The sequence below is a fragment of the Felis catus genome, chromosome A2 (genome assembly GCF_018350175.1).
Source record: "Felis catus isolate Fca126 chromosome A2, F.catus_Fca126_mat1.0, whole genome shotgun sequence".
Lineage (NCBI taxonomy): Eukaryota > Metazoa > Chordata > Mammalia > Carnivora > Felidae > Felis > Felis catus.
The window spans coordinates 13,927,148-13,939,934 of record NC_058369.1 but is presented as its reverse complement, the minus strand read 5'-3'; the positions used below and the strand labels follow the sequence as shown (position 1 = coordinate 13,939,934).

The window sequence follows — 12,787 nt, the reverse complement described above, 5'->3', positions numbered from 1 at the left end:
GCCCTAAACCTTGAGCTCAGCCCCCAGCCCCAAATCCCAGGCATCATCTTTAACACGTTGCTTTCCCTATCACCTTACATTTGACCAGTTTCTACTCTCTCTATCCTTAAGCCCAAAGAACCAGAACTACAGGGCTTCAGCCTCTCTCTGCAAATTCCTCCAGTCTAGTCTTACTGAAGTAATGCAGCTTTGCCATGGAGTGCTAAAGGAAAGGTCCAGAAATCCCACCCAGACCAGACCCGGCAGTGAAAAGGGTAACAGGATCTTCCCAGTTGGCAGAAGAGTGACCCAGGGAAACGAGAGGTTCTGACATCTGACTGTCCCTTCCCAAGCAGAGGGACGACAACCACCAACATCAAAAGGTTTATATTCGGGAGGCTCCAGGAGTTTCCCATCATGGACAGGGCGGGAGCCAAGAGGGGCAGCTGGAAGAAAGTGGGACAGCTCTCATTGAGCAAAAGTACTTTTTACTAGGGCAAGGGATGGCTGGAGGGGATGCTGGTGGTGATCACAGAGGAACATGAGTACTTTCTGAACATGCATTTATTTACACATTACAACAGTTTAGTGAACTGTCCATATTAAATATATATAAAACAGGATTTTTTTAAGTTTATTTATTTTGAGAGAAAGAGCGATAGAGAGTGAGCAGGGGAGGGGCAGAGAGGGGGAGACAGAATCCCAAGCAGGCTCTGCACTGTCAGCACAGAGCCTAATTGGGGGCTTGAACCCACGAACCATGAGATCGTGACCTGAGCCGAAACCAAGAGTCAGACACTTAACCAACTAAGCCACCCAGGCTCCCCTCTATATAGGTTTTAATTTTGAGTCTCCTGGGCACTGCCACTACTTTATTTTATCCTTTTTGTTCATATGGTTTTGAGCACTTTCGTGGACTTCTAACCTTTTCCCCTAACAAGCATCTGCCATCCCCTTTTGGGTGCCAACAACCAACTGCCCTTCATGGAACACTCTGTAATTTTCAGTCCATGACGTGGGGATGAATTCACATCATTCAGTCCATGTGTGGGCTTCACTACCCCCTCTCCCCACAAATACCCCATCCCAATTTGGAAGTCTGCCAATCAACAGAGCACATTGCTTTGCTCTCACGATTGGTTCAGGGCAGGCATGTGATCCTGTTTATCCAATGAGATCCAGTTCTGGAATTTTTGCTTGAACCACGAGACAGAAAAGCATCCTTTTTGCTTGGACGGCTGGTTTGAAAGAAAACACAAATTTGCCATTCCCGAGGCCACCTGAAGAGAGATCGCCCAAGAGAGTGACCCCACACAGAACAAAAAGAGCCAAAGGTAGAGAGACACTGAGGTCCTGGATCCGGCCATGCCTGAAGCCAAACACTCTGGCGTTACCATTTATATGAGCCAATAATTTATTCTCCTTTTTGCTGAAGTCGATTTGAGGTCCATTTTCTGGTCTCCGGCACTGACTGAGACTACAGCTTCTGTGAATCAGGTGCAGAGCTGGGCGTTCTACAGATATGGTTTCCAGTTCCTGCCACCATCCTGTAAGATTGGAGAGGAAATAGAGACAGAGCAAGATGGCAGCTGTCTGCAGCAAGTTGAGTGCCAGAGCCAAGCCTCAACCCCAGGGGTTTGTAAGGTTTAAATGATGTTAGTACATGTCAGGTGCCTGGCTTATAATAAGTGGCCGAAATTGCTGGCTACTCTGATCACTTACATACATGCCTGCACCAAGCCAGTTTCCGGGCAGAGAAAATAAAAAAAAATCAAAAAGATTTGGTAGGTAGCAGGGGTTATCAGGTCACCGAACCGGGCCATGCCCACAGAACAGAGGTGAAGAGCCAGTGCTCATCCTAGTCACCCCCATTCACCCCACACCCAGGCAGTAACTCAATCCGTCCTAAACCCTGGTGATGAGTCAGAGGAAGCTGTGAGCCTGCTTATTGCGCAATGGCCGGACAGTGACCCAAGCCCTCCTCCGGCTCCATTGACCCCCAGCCCCGAGGAAGGCGAGGCTGAGGCGTCTGGTGACCAGGGTAGAACCCAGCCCTGCCGTTTTTGCTTTCCTCCCTCATCAAAAAAAAAGCTGCTAACACTAGTGTGGTCTGGATGGGCTTCTCAGAGCAGCCCAGGGTCTCTGTAAATCAGGGCGGATCTCATGCTCCCCATCACACTCACGAAAAAAAAACCCACCCTCCCCCTGGCGACTCAGGAGGCCCCCGTGCCCCTTTCCCCCTCCCCGGCTTCTCACTGCAGCCACTCTCTAGCCTCCTTGCTGCACCACCTCCGGATCTTGACGTGTGCTGTTGCCTCTGCTGGCTGCTTTTTCATTGCTGTGGCACCATCACAGTTGGCGCCTTCTCATCTTTCAGGGCTCTCCTCTGAGAGACCCTCCCTGAGGGTCCATCTGAACTATGCCCCTGTGTGCGTCCCATGACCCAGGAACATCCCACTCTCTGAAGGCAGCTGTTTCTAGGGTCCTATCTGCTCCCTGCTAGACCGACTGAGATCAAAAGCTGAAAGTATGTTCGCCCTACCCGAACGTTCCTGGGCTCAAGTTCCCTGTGTGATGCGCAAAGGACACAGACACACCAATTCCTTACTCGTAAGGCTTATTCTCTATCCCTTGGAGGTTCTGAGCACTTCAAGCCTCGTTTTATTTTTTTTTAAGTTTATTTCTTTATTTTGAGAGAGAGTGTGTGCGGGAGGGGCCAAGAGAGAGAGAGAGAGAAGGAGAGAGAGAGTGTCCCAAGCAGGCTTTGCACTGTCAGCATGGAGCCTGATGAGGGGCTCGAACTCACAAACTGTGATATCATGACCTGAGCCAAAATCAAGAGTCAGTCGCTTAACTGACTGAGCCATCCAGGAGCCCTAAGCCTCATTTTATATACTTGCCTGTTGATTCTGTTTTCCTGGGTCCCCAGAGCTAACATAAAACTAAGCACAGAGGGAGGATTAGGAAGTGTTTGTTAAATGAATCGTTTTCTGCCTGGGAAACTCCTATTCATCCCTCAAAACCCACCTCAAATGCCTCCCCACCACCCCCCCTCCCCCGAAAGCCTATCCTCACCCCTAAGGAGAGCTGTATTCCTTGCTCTAGGGTCACCCAGTCCTGGGTCCTTCTCCAGCCAGTCCTGACCTAAAGGGGCTGGGAGTGTCCAATTGTTGGATAGTTTCACTTTATTTACAGAGCACATCCAAGTGTGAGCTAAGAAGTGAGTCCTTTTAAGCCACTTCCTGCTGGCTGCAGGATATAGTTTTCTCTCTCGGCTTCATAGCTCTGTCTAGCTCTCTTTGTTCCCAGTCGGCTTCTCCAGCGTCCTCTCCCACTCTTCCCTTTCTCCGGTCCGCTGCTCCAGCCTCGCTGCATTCTGCCTCAGGGCTTTGCTAAGGCTGCCTCCCGGCCTAGAATGCCCTTCCTCTGCATCCAGACCATAGCACCCCTCAACATAAAGCTTCTAAATACAAGCTAAATTAACACCTAAACTCTAGGGGCACCTGGCTGGCTCAGTTGGAGGACCACGGGACCTTTGGTCTCAGGGTTGCAAGCCCCGCGTTGGGTGTGGAGATTACTTAAATAAATAAAACTAAAAACAACAACAACAACAACAACAACAAGGGGTGCCCGGGTGGTTCAGTTGGTTAAGTGTCCGACTATTGATTTCGGCTCAGGGCGTGATCTCACGGTTCATGAGTTCGGGCCCCACATAGGGCTCAGTACTGACAACGTGGGGCCTGCTTGGGATTCTTTCTCTCTCCCTCTCTATGCCTCTCCCCCTCTTGGCACTCTCTCTCGCTCTCTCTCTCAAAATAAGTAAATAAACTTAAAAAAAAAAAACAAAACTAAACTCCTGAACATTCCTGTGTGGTCCAACCCTTAGGAGTTCTCCAGCTCTGTGAAAAGAGGAAGGTAACTTCACCTCTCTGAGCCAGGCTGTCCTGTGTTAAATGTGGATGGTGGTACTCTTTCCCACAGGCTCTTGGGAAGATTAAATAGATAATGCATGTAAAGCACTTAGCTCAGCGCCTGCTTCCTCGCAAGCATTCAATAACTGTTAGGAAAGAAAACCCTACCTCGAGATGTTAGTTTTCATGCCTTGCTTTTCTGCACTGCCTTATATGGAATCTTAGTCAATCCGGGGTACCCACATCGGGTAGAGGTGAATTCGGGCCATCGGAGCGGGAAGGCAAAGAGAAAAACCATCCAGGGCCCGTCTTTGACTTCCAAACCAGGCCCCCATGAAAGTTTTGAAAGGCAAAGCAAGAGCCAGGTTTGATTATAAAGCAAGAGGGGGGAACCCGAAGGCAGCCAGAAATGCCGGACATGGGACTCACCCTTTACCCTTGAATAGGAAGAGGTTAGATGAAGAGCCGGACGCCTTATCCCCCCATCTCGGGCTGTTAGGTGAAAGGGGGGGACAAGGTGGGGTTGCCAAAGACCGAAGGAAGAAGCTGGAGCTGAGGGGCAGGAACTCCAGTGCCTCCCTGGTAACCACCCATGCTGAGGGGATGCCTGGTGTAGGTCTTCCGGTGACACCTTAGTGCCCTGCGACTTGGACCAGCTCCCCCCGAACTCCCACACAGACCCCCTCGTTGCAGTCCAAAAGAACAGCCCCAACCTACCTGACAAAAAAAAGGAGGGCTGGCCACCAGGGGGTGGATTGGCTGCAGGAGTCGTAGAGCAGGCTTTTCTTTTTGGTGGCCCAGCATCTCAGTCCCCATCCAAGTCTGGGGAGTCCCCATATGTCAAGGTAGACCCTCCCCCACCGACACCAGAAGCCTCCGAGCCAACAGTATGACTGATCAAACTACAGGCCTCAGTTCCCCCTCGGTCTCTGTGTCCTGCCCTTTGCAACACTACTGCATAGGTCGTCCTTCTTAAGCCGGAGGCTGTTTCCCCAGTGCTGATTTTGGACTTGGCCATGTCAGTTGCTTTGGCCAGACAACGATTTCCAAATCTGGACCTTAGAAGGCTCCCACGATTCCACTTGTCCTCCGGTACCACTGGAGAACCCATGTTGGCTAGCTGCTGGTCCGGGGATGTGAGACAGGGGGATCTGTGCCTCCTGGATATTCCACAGCCTCGTACCCAGAAGCAGAGCATGCCCAGCCAGCGGCAGCCTAGAACAAGCACCCTTCAGCCGAGTCATAGACAACACGAAAAATAAACATTCATTTCTGCATGCCATTGAGGCTTGGGGTTGTTTGTTACCCAGCAGTAGCAGCTAATACGCCGATGTACTCTTTTCCCAGGCAGCTAGGGCATACTGACACAGGACGTGGGCTAGGCCAACAGGACGTCTGCGTTCTGGAACAAGTGGTACAAAGAAATACCATTGAGCATCTGGTTTTCAGGGGCAGCTACGGCTGAGTGCCAAGGGCAGATGGCAGTACCAGCTGAGGCATCTGGATTCTGTGCTGAAGGCAGAAGTGTCCTCACCAGCCAGTTCCCTGGCATGATTTCAGGTGATCACTCTGGCTGCCACCCCCCTTGATCTCTGCGTTTTCTGAGCCTGGTTTTGCGGCCCTCCTGCCACTTCCGTGAACAACAGAATGGTCTTCCAATACACGCTTTTGCTATTTAAATTAGCCAGAGGCAGTTTCTGTTGCTGGCAAATAGAAACCCTGGCTTACATAAGATGGGGAACTCCCAGCATGTTACATTTATAATATAATTTTGAAACTGTTTGGGGTACAACTATCAGAATTACCTGAGCACTAGTATCTTAAGCGACACAAACATCGTGATTTCTCATAAAAAGGAGTCCGGAGGTCAGAAGTTCCAGGGTGGGACAGGTGGCCCTGTGATTTCAGGGCTTTGGGAGGTGGCATCTCTGCACCTCGCTTAACGTGCTCCTCGTGGCCACAAGATGGCTGCAGAAGCTCCTGGCATCATGTCCTCACAGGAAGCAGTAAGGGAGGAAAGGGGGCAATAAGGCCTCTCCCTTGTCCAGAAACCCCCACCCCGACCTCCCCTTAAAGCTGGCTGGCCAGATCTGGGAAATGTGCCCAGATCAAAAACAACCCCGGCAAAAGGCATTGCCAAGAGTGGCTCAGCCAAATCCTAAATTAACCCCCGAGGCTGGGCACGCTGTTGCTGGCACCAAATCAGGGCTCTGTTGGTGAGGCGGGAGAAATGGCTGCCGGAATGGTGATAAGCAGGGTCAGCGACAAGACATAAGCTGGGGCCTTGTAGGCAGGAGCACGGCTTCATGGCCCTCTTGCCCTTGGGACCCGCAGGCAGATGGTGCCCGGGGACACTGGAGTGGATGAGGCTCTGCTCCCACCTCCCCATCCCAGGACCTCTCATTTGTGCAGCGAACATTCGGGCTGCGCTTCCAAGGCCAGGTGCCCCTAATAAAACCCGTGCACTGAGGCTCCACCATGAGAAGCAAACTCTCCGGGGCCTGTGAGAACACAGGAGATGGAGCTACGTTCTCGGAGACAAAGCCAGGGGCGGGTTTCCAAGCTGGCCAGGTCCGGGGCAGATTCCCACCTCACAGAGCTCCCTGGAGGCCCCCTTGGCCTCGCTTGCTGCGAGGCCCCAGAAGTCACACTTGGCCTGCCTCTAGCGGGCCTGAATCCCACCATCCCGGGAGACAGCGTTTTCCCACAGCCCGAGCCCAGGTGTGGAGGGAGGCTCCTGCCGGCCGCATCCAGGGCCTCGGTGGGGAAATGGGACATCTGGAAGCAGACGGGCTTTCCCCAGGCTCCGTCCCTACACGCAGTGGCTGGCCATTCATGGCCCAAGCCATCCTGGATGAAAGGTGAGGGGAGGAGATGAGCTGACAGGACCCAGAACCCTTTAGGATACCATGCAGAGAGGCCCGGGCAGGTCCAAGGACGAGTGTGAGTGTATTTGTGTGAGCAAGTGCGTGTGCATGTCACTCAGCATACGAGCAAGGCTACGTGTGAATACCAGTGTGACCATGTCAACGTGCATGTCACAGTGCACGAGTGCAGGTGTGCATGTGAGCTCATATGCATGTGCGTGCATTTGTGCAAGCATGTGTGTGCAAATGCATGTTCCGCCTTTCTCTGAAGGACACAAACGTTCACCAAGTGAAGATTCAAGCCAGTTTCTGCTAAATTAAAAACAGCTTTTTCGTGTTTAAAGTTTACAATACGAAAAATAATTTTCCTTTCTTCCGGGGGGGGGGAGGTGGTGAAGAGGGAGGGGCAGGGGGCCCCTGAGAACATTCCATGAACCAGCCCAGACGGTTATGCACAATCGACCCGGTTAGATACGGCGCACACCCCCCCCCCAACCCCACCCCCTGCGCCGGCACCCCTGCCAGCTCATTGGGGACAAGATGTTCTGAGGTGTGAGCTGATCTGGGGGGACTTGCAGCTGGCAAAAGATTCTCACTGCCCCCCTGAAGGGGCCATGCCTCTAGCAGGGAAGGGTTCTCTTTGGGGGAGCTCAGGTTGGGGAGGGGGGTGAAAAGGGACTGGAATGTTCTGGTAAGTCCCCAAGGGCTGCCGCTTTTATTTCAATGCCCCTGGCAGCATGGTCTCCTTCCTGGTTCCCAACCAAGTTTTTATTTCAACACTGCCCCCCACCCACACATCCGGCTTCGCTCTGGGGCCCCGAAGGCTGCTGCACAGGAGCACCAGGCCTGTGGGTGCATTTTGAGGGTGATCCGGGAAGCCTCCCATCTCAGAAAGCTGTCCGTGAACAGCAGGCATTCTCCACCAACATACAGCCTGGTCCGTGGCGAGGCCAGGCATGAGAGCCGGGGTTGGGGGCGATTCACGGAGCTCTCAGGCCCATATGGAATGGTGATGATTTCATGCTTCCTTTAGGACTGCCCTGCGTCTCCCCCATCATGGCCTCCAGGGAGAGGGGCTCCCTGGCTCCCCAATCTCACACCCCAGGACTGAGCAGATGGAGACAACCTGCCAGGAGCTGGGGGCTGTCTGGTGGCCGGGGACGAAGCCAGCAGGCGCATGGAACAACCTGGAGAGAGTCTCACCGAAGGCCACCCAGCCCAGGGCGGATCTGTCTTCTCCTCCAGTCCCTAGGTGGAAGTTCTGGCCACACTTCCCACTGCCCCACGCCGCTGAGCCAAAGGCCAGCCCCTCTTCCAGCCCCTCTGCAATGCTGGAAAAGGGTGAGGAGGGGAGAGGAGCCCCTAACCACACACAGGACGTGAGGAATCTGTGACCCATCAGGCCCCACAAGCTCAGCGCTGGGCCCTCTCCATCTCCTCACCATAACATTTTTATTAAATGAAGGAAAATATTAGGAGACGACATCTGCTAAGATATGAGGTTAATTCTTTACACGGTGAGTGGGTCACAGAGACACAACATCAATCGTCCGTTAGCAGCAGAAGAGACACTTTAAGTTGCCCCGAGGGTACAAATCCCATTTATAAGATAGCAATGCCGGTGTCTTAAAAGAAGCAAGACAGAACCAAAGGAGAAAAAAAAAAAAAAAAAACACTAAAACAGCAAAACCAGACCAAACCAGCTTTAGAGGTTTGACACCAAATCAAATGTGGCCAGAGATGCTGCAAAGCCCTTGAAGGGAAGAGCCTGCACCACCCGCCTGACCTCCCTTGCTGAGGGCACAGGCCCTGTGGCCCACAACCGGAACATGGGATGGGTGGGGCGGGGGTGGGGGGGTGGGGGGCTGGAAAAAGGGAGAGAAATAAAAATCATCAGACTTGTGGAATGCAGACACACTGAGAGATTCTAAAGGTGTCCCCCTAGCGTGTCGGCCCGCTCCTCACTGAGGACCCCTGAGATGCCCAGCACCAAATAGAAGGCTGGGAAACCATAAGGACCCTCTCTGAGAGCTGGCTGTGTTTTCTCCTTCTGGAAGTGGACGACAGAACACGTTGAGGGAGTTGGGACGGGAATGAAGATAAGCGCGAGACCCTCGTCCAAGGCCATCCTCCCCACCCCCGCGGCTCAGGCTTATTGGGGGCAGGAACATGCCCGCCCTTGAAGTCAACCCTGAGCGGGGCGCACCCCTGCCACCTTACCAGCTCCTAGAGGTCTGTGTGTTCAGAGTTTGGGGGGTATTTATTTTTTAAAAACGCACAGTGCAAGAAACTTGGGAGGGGGCAGGGTGCAAACCATGGGTTTGGGGCTCGACGCTAATAAGCTTGCATCTGAGCGTCTGAGACTGCCGAGCTGGGGGAGGAGAGAGAAGTGGGACGTAAGCCACACAACAACACCCCAAAGGAGATCCCGATTCCCTCCATGAGCGAGGATGTGGGGCGGGTGAGGAAACCCCCGCTGCCGTGACATGTCGGCCTCAGGGCCGGCAGGCTCCCTCGGTGGGCACGAAGCCAGGATCTGCTTCGGGAAGGAAGGAGAGACCCCAGGGGGAGGGGCCTTATCAACGCAGCAGACCCCAAGATGTCAGGCCGCGGGCCGGGGGGGGGTGGTTCTGTGGTCCTCAGCCCCGGTGTGCGCTCACCAAAACCCCTGGCAGAGACGGCATGAGGCTGGGCCGGGTCCCACGGGTCCCGGGAGCTACCTCCTGGTCCCTGACCGGGGCAGCAGGACGGGGGCACAGGCGATGCCCGCGAACGACTCTGGGAAGTGCAGGTCGCGTTCCCACTCGTCCGTCTCCGTGTTGTACACCTGCACGATGCCCGTCACGTTGTTGAGACGCCAGTTATAGCCCCCCACAATGTAGATCTTCCTGTCCAGCAGGCAGCAGCCGGCCTCTGACTGGCCAGCCCGCATGGGGCTCACGCTGGTCCACTGGTCTGTCTCAGGCACGTAGTACTCCACGGCCAGCACGTCAAAGCAGCGGTCCACGTGGTCCATGCGGCCCCCGAGGGCGTAGATGCGGCCGCCGGCACCCACCATGGCGTGAAGCACGCGGGGCTCGCTCATGGGCGCCTTGAACTCCCACTGGTCAGCGGCGGGGTCGTAGCAGTGCAGCGCCTTCTTGTCCTCCACCGAGATGCCGTAGCCCCCTGAAATGTAGAGGCGGCCCCCCGCCGAGGCGCCGGCGTGGCCCCAGGTGCGGCGCTTCAGGGAGCAGGCGTAGCCCCACTCGTTACGCCGCGGGCAGTACCTCTCGACGGAGGCCAGGCTGCCGGCCCGGTTGCGGCCACCCGTGGCATACACCATGCCGCACAGCACGTTCAGCTGGAACTGGATGCGGCTCTCCTGCATGGCCTGCAGCCGCAGCCAGCGGTTCAGGTGGGGGTCGTAGCGGTAGCAGGCGTCCACCGCGCCCTCGCCGCTGCGGTACTGCAGGTGCTGGCCGCCCGCCACGTACACGAAGTTGTCCAGCACGGCCACGCACGTGTGGCTGCAGCCCACCTCCATCTCCGTGAGCTCACGGAAGTGGCGGGCACCGGGCTCGGGCAGCTGGTACACCTTGCTGCTGACGGAGCGGTCACTGTCCGTGTAGGGCGTGCCGCCGAAGGCGACCAGGGAGGGCACGTCCGAGCGCACGGCCGTGCGCGGGGACTGCATCTCGTGCTGCCGGAAGGGCAGCACCTGGTAGTTGAAGGCCTCCAGCAGGTACTGCCGGCACAGCACATCCTCCACCATGATGTCCAGCGGCTGCACGCTGTCCACCAGGTCCGACGACCGCATGAGCGGGAAGCGGATGTGGCAGAGCACGTGGCTGGCGCGCGGCCGCCGGGCCGGGTCGTGCTGCAGCCAGCGAACCGCGGCGCGGAACAGGTCGATCTCGGCACAGCTCTGCAGCCGATTGCTCTGCAGGAAGAAGACGAGGCGCTCCAGCGGCAGGTGCAGGAAGTCCTCCTCCTCAGCGATCTGCAGGAAGTGCTGGAAGGTGAAGGCATCCACCGACTCCTTGAGCGAGGCCAGGCTGAAGGTGGTGGCCATGTGGCCGATGTTCAGGCAGGTCTCCACGCTCATGGCGGCCTTGAGGAACTCCTCGCACAGCTCCACCACGGGAAGCATCTGCAGGAACACGGCCGCACCCAGCACGTCCTGCACGCAGTCCAGGTCTAGCGTCACCTCGGCGCTATAGGCAAAGTCGATGATGTGCCGCAGGCCGCGGGCCGACACGCCTTTCAGCTCGATGACATCCTGGCTCGCCTCCCTCATGCCACCCGTGAACATGGCCCTGAAGTTCGGAAACACAGCATGTAGGCTCGGGGCTGCCAAGGGGCATCGTGGCCACCCAGGAATAGCCTGGCCCCTGGACACCATGAGCAGGGCACGGCCAGCCAGGGGAAAGAGGCCAGATGCTCATTAAAGACACGCAAAAAAAAAAAAAAAAAGAAAAGAAAGATGTTTAACCCACCCGAGCCACATGTCTTCCTACAAACAGCAACTCCCCACTCTGCCCCTCTATTTTGGGGCCGGGCTCAGCCCACCCAGGGGTGTGGAGTGCTAGGGCCCGCTCATGGCGGGGCAGGTACGGGTGGGCAAAAGAAGGCAAAACCTTGGTTTTGACGCTGGAGACAGGTGCAGCCCTACCTTGGCACCCGGCCCTGGAAGACCACACACACAGCAGGCTCAGGAGACAAGGTGGGGACCCCAAGAACACCGTGCACCATGGTTCTCAGAGCCCAGCCCCTCACCGGCAGGCACATGTGGGCCCGTGGCCTCACCTTCCCCAGCCTGAATCTCAGCCCTGTCACACAGGGACAGGGAGAGGGTTAGGGTTCCCCGGTCAGAGTACACGCTAGGAGGCCCCACCCAAGGTCACTGTCATTTCCAGAGAGAGGCCAGACAGTCAGGAAAGCCCCCCCACCCCGAGGATGACCCACAGGAGCCCTAGCCCACCGTGAGACTCCCAGTGAGTGACACCAGCTGTCAGCCTTTCTGCCTGCTCTGGAAAGCAGTGCTAGTGTGAGCACCAGTGAGAGAAACAGGACCTGGGTCAGAGCACCCCGTGGCTTTTGGGGTCCCCCGTCAGGAGGAGGGGAAAGAACCCCAGCACCTGCTGGGAGTTCATCGGAGGTTCCTCTCACGGGGCAGATGTGCACTGTGACGGCTGACCAAGGAGAAGGAACTCCCTCATCCATTCACCCAACGGATACCTGTCCTGAAGTCACACAACCAGCGTGGTCTGGGGTCAGGTCCCAGAGTAAAGACAGTTGAGCCACCAGCTAACAACTGCCCGCCCCTGTGAGCAGCAGCGCCATGGAGCCTTCTAGGAGCAGAGCTCGGGCAGCCCCCCGGACCCTGCCTCTTCTTGTCCCCATGAGTCCCATCAGCCCATTGAAGACAGAGGCAGCCACGGCGACGGGAGGGAGCTTTGCCTTTTAAGGCCTTGCCGGCTGCAGTGCCAGCGCAGAGGAGCCTTTAAAGGGCATTTCTGGCTGGGCCGGCCCACCCGTCCCCAAATCCAGAATAAAAATAGAAACGGCGCCCCAGATGGCTTGGCTGCTCCGTCTCCCCAGAATGGCCTTGTTGGGCCTGGGGGGGGGGGCGGGCAGCTGGGGGGCGCACCGGGCAAGCCATCCCAGCCTCACCACCCTGGCCTCGAGGACCGTCCGGGCCTCGGAACACGCCGAGGCTGGAGCTCCGAGACGCAGTCTGCAGGGGCACTTCAGCCACCACTGGCAAAGTGGGGCCAGAGAACCACCCCAGGACAGCGCCCCAGCTCTCTCTGGCAGGGTCACAGCCTGGCAGGAGGAACCGGCCAGCTGGTCACTGAGGAAATGAGGAGACTGTCCTCAGCCCGTGACAGCCCCCAGCTGGTGAGAATGGCCCTCGCCCTTCTTCAAGGGGCCCTCACCCCCCTGCCCAGCCCAGCGTAGGGAAGGAGACTTTAGGAGAAGACCCTCGCAGCAGACTGACCAGTACACCCAGCAAGGCCTCACCCGGCATGAGGGGACTGCAACACA

The 12,787-nt window shown here is 56.2% G+C and overlaps 1 protein-coding gene across 2 annotated transcripts in view; it reads right to left on the bottom strand.

The window, feature by feature from the left end:
- Window positions 1–8,188: 8,188 nt before the first annotated feature.
- KLHL26 (kelch like family member 26) overlaps window positions 8,189–12,787 on the bottom strand; it is a 28,128-nt gene continuing 23,529 nt past the window's right edge. For both annotated transcript variants that reach the window (XM_023247604.2, XM_023247608.2), the window contains one exon: window positions 8,189–11,055. In XM_023247604.2, the coding sequence (XP_023103372.1) occupies window positions 9,474–11,055 (1,582 nt within the window). In that variant the 3' untranslated portion in view covers window positions 8,189–9,473. The remainder of the gene's footprint in view (window positions 11,056–12,787) is intronic.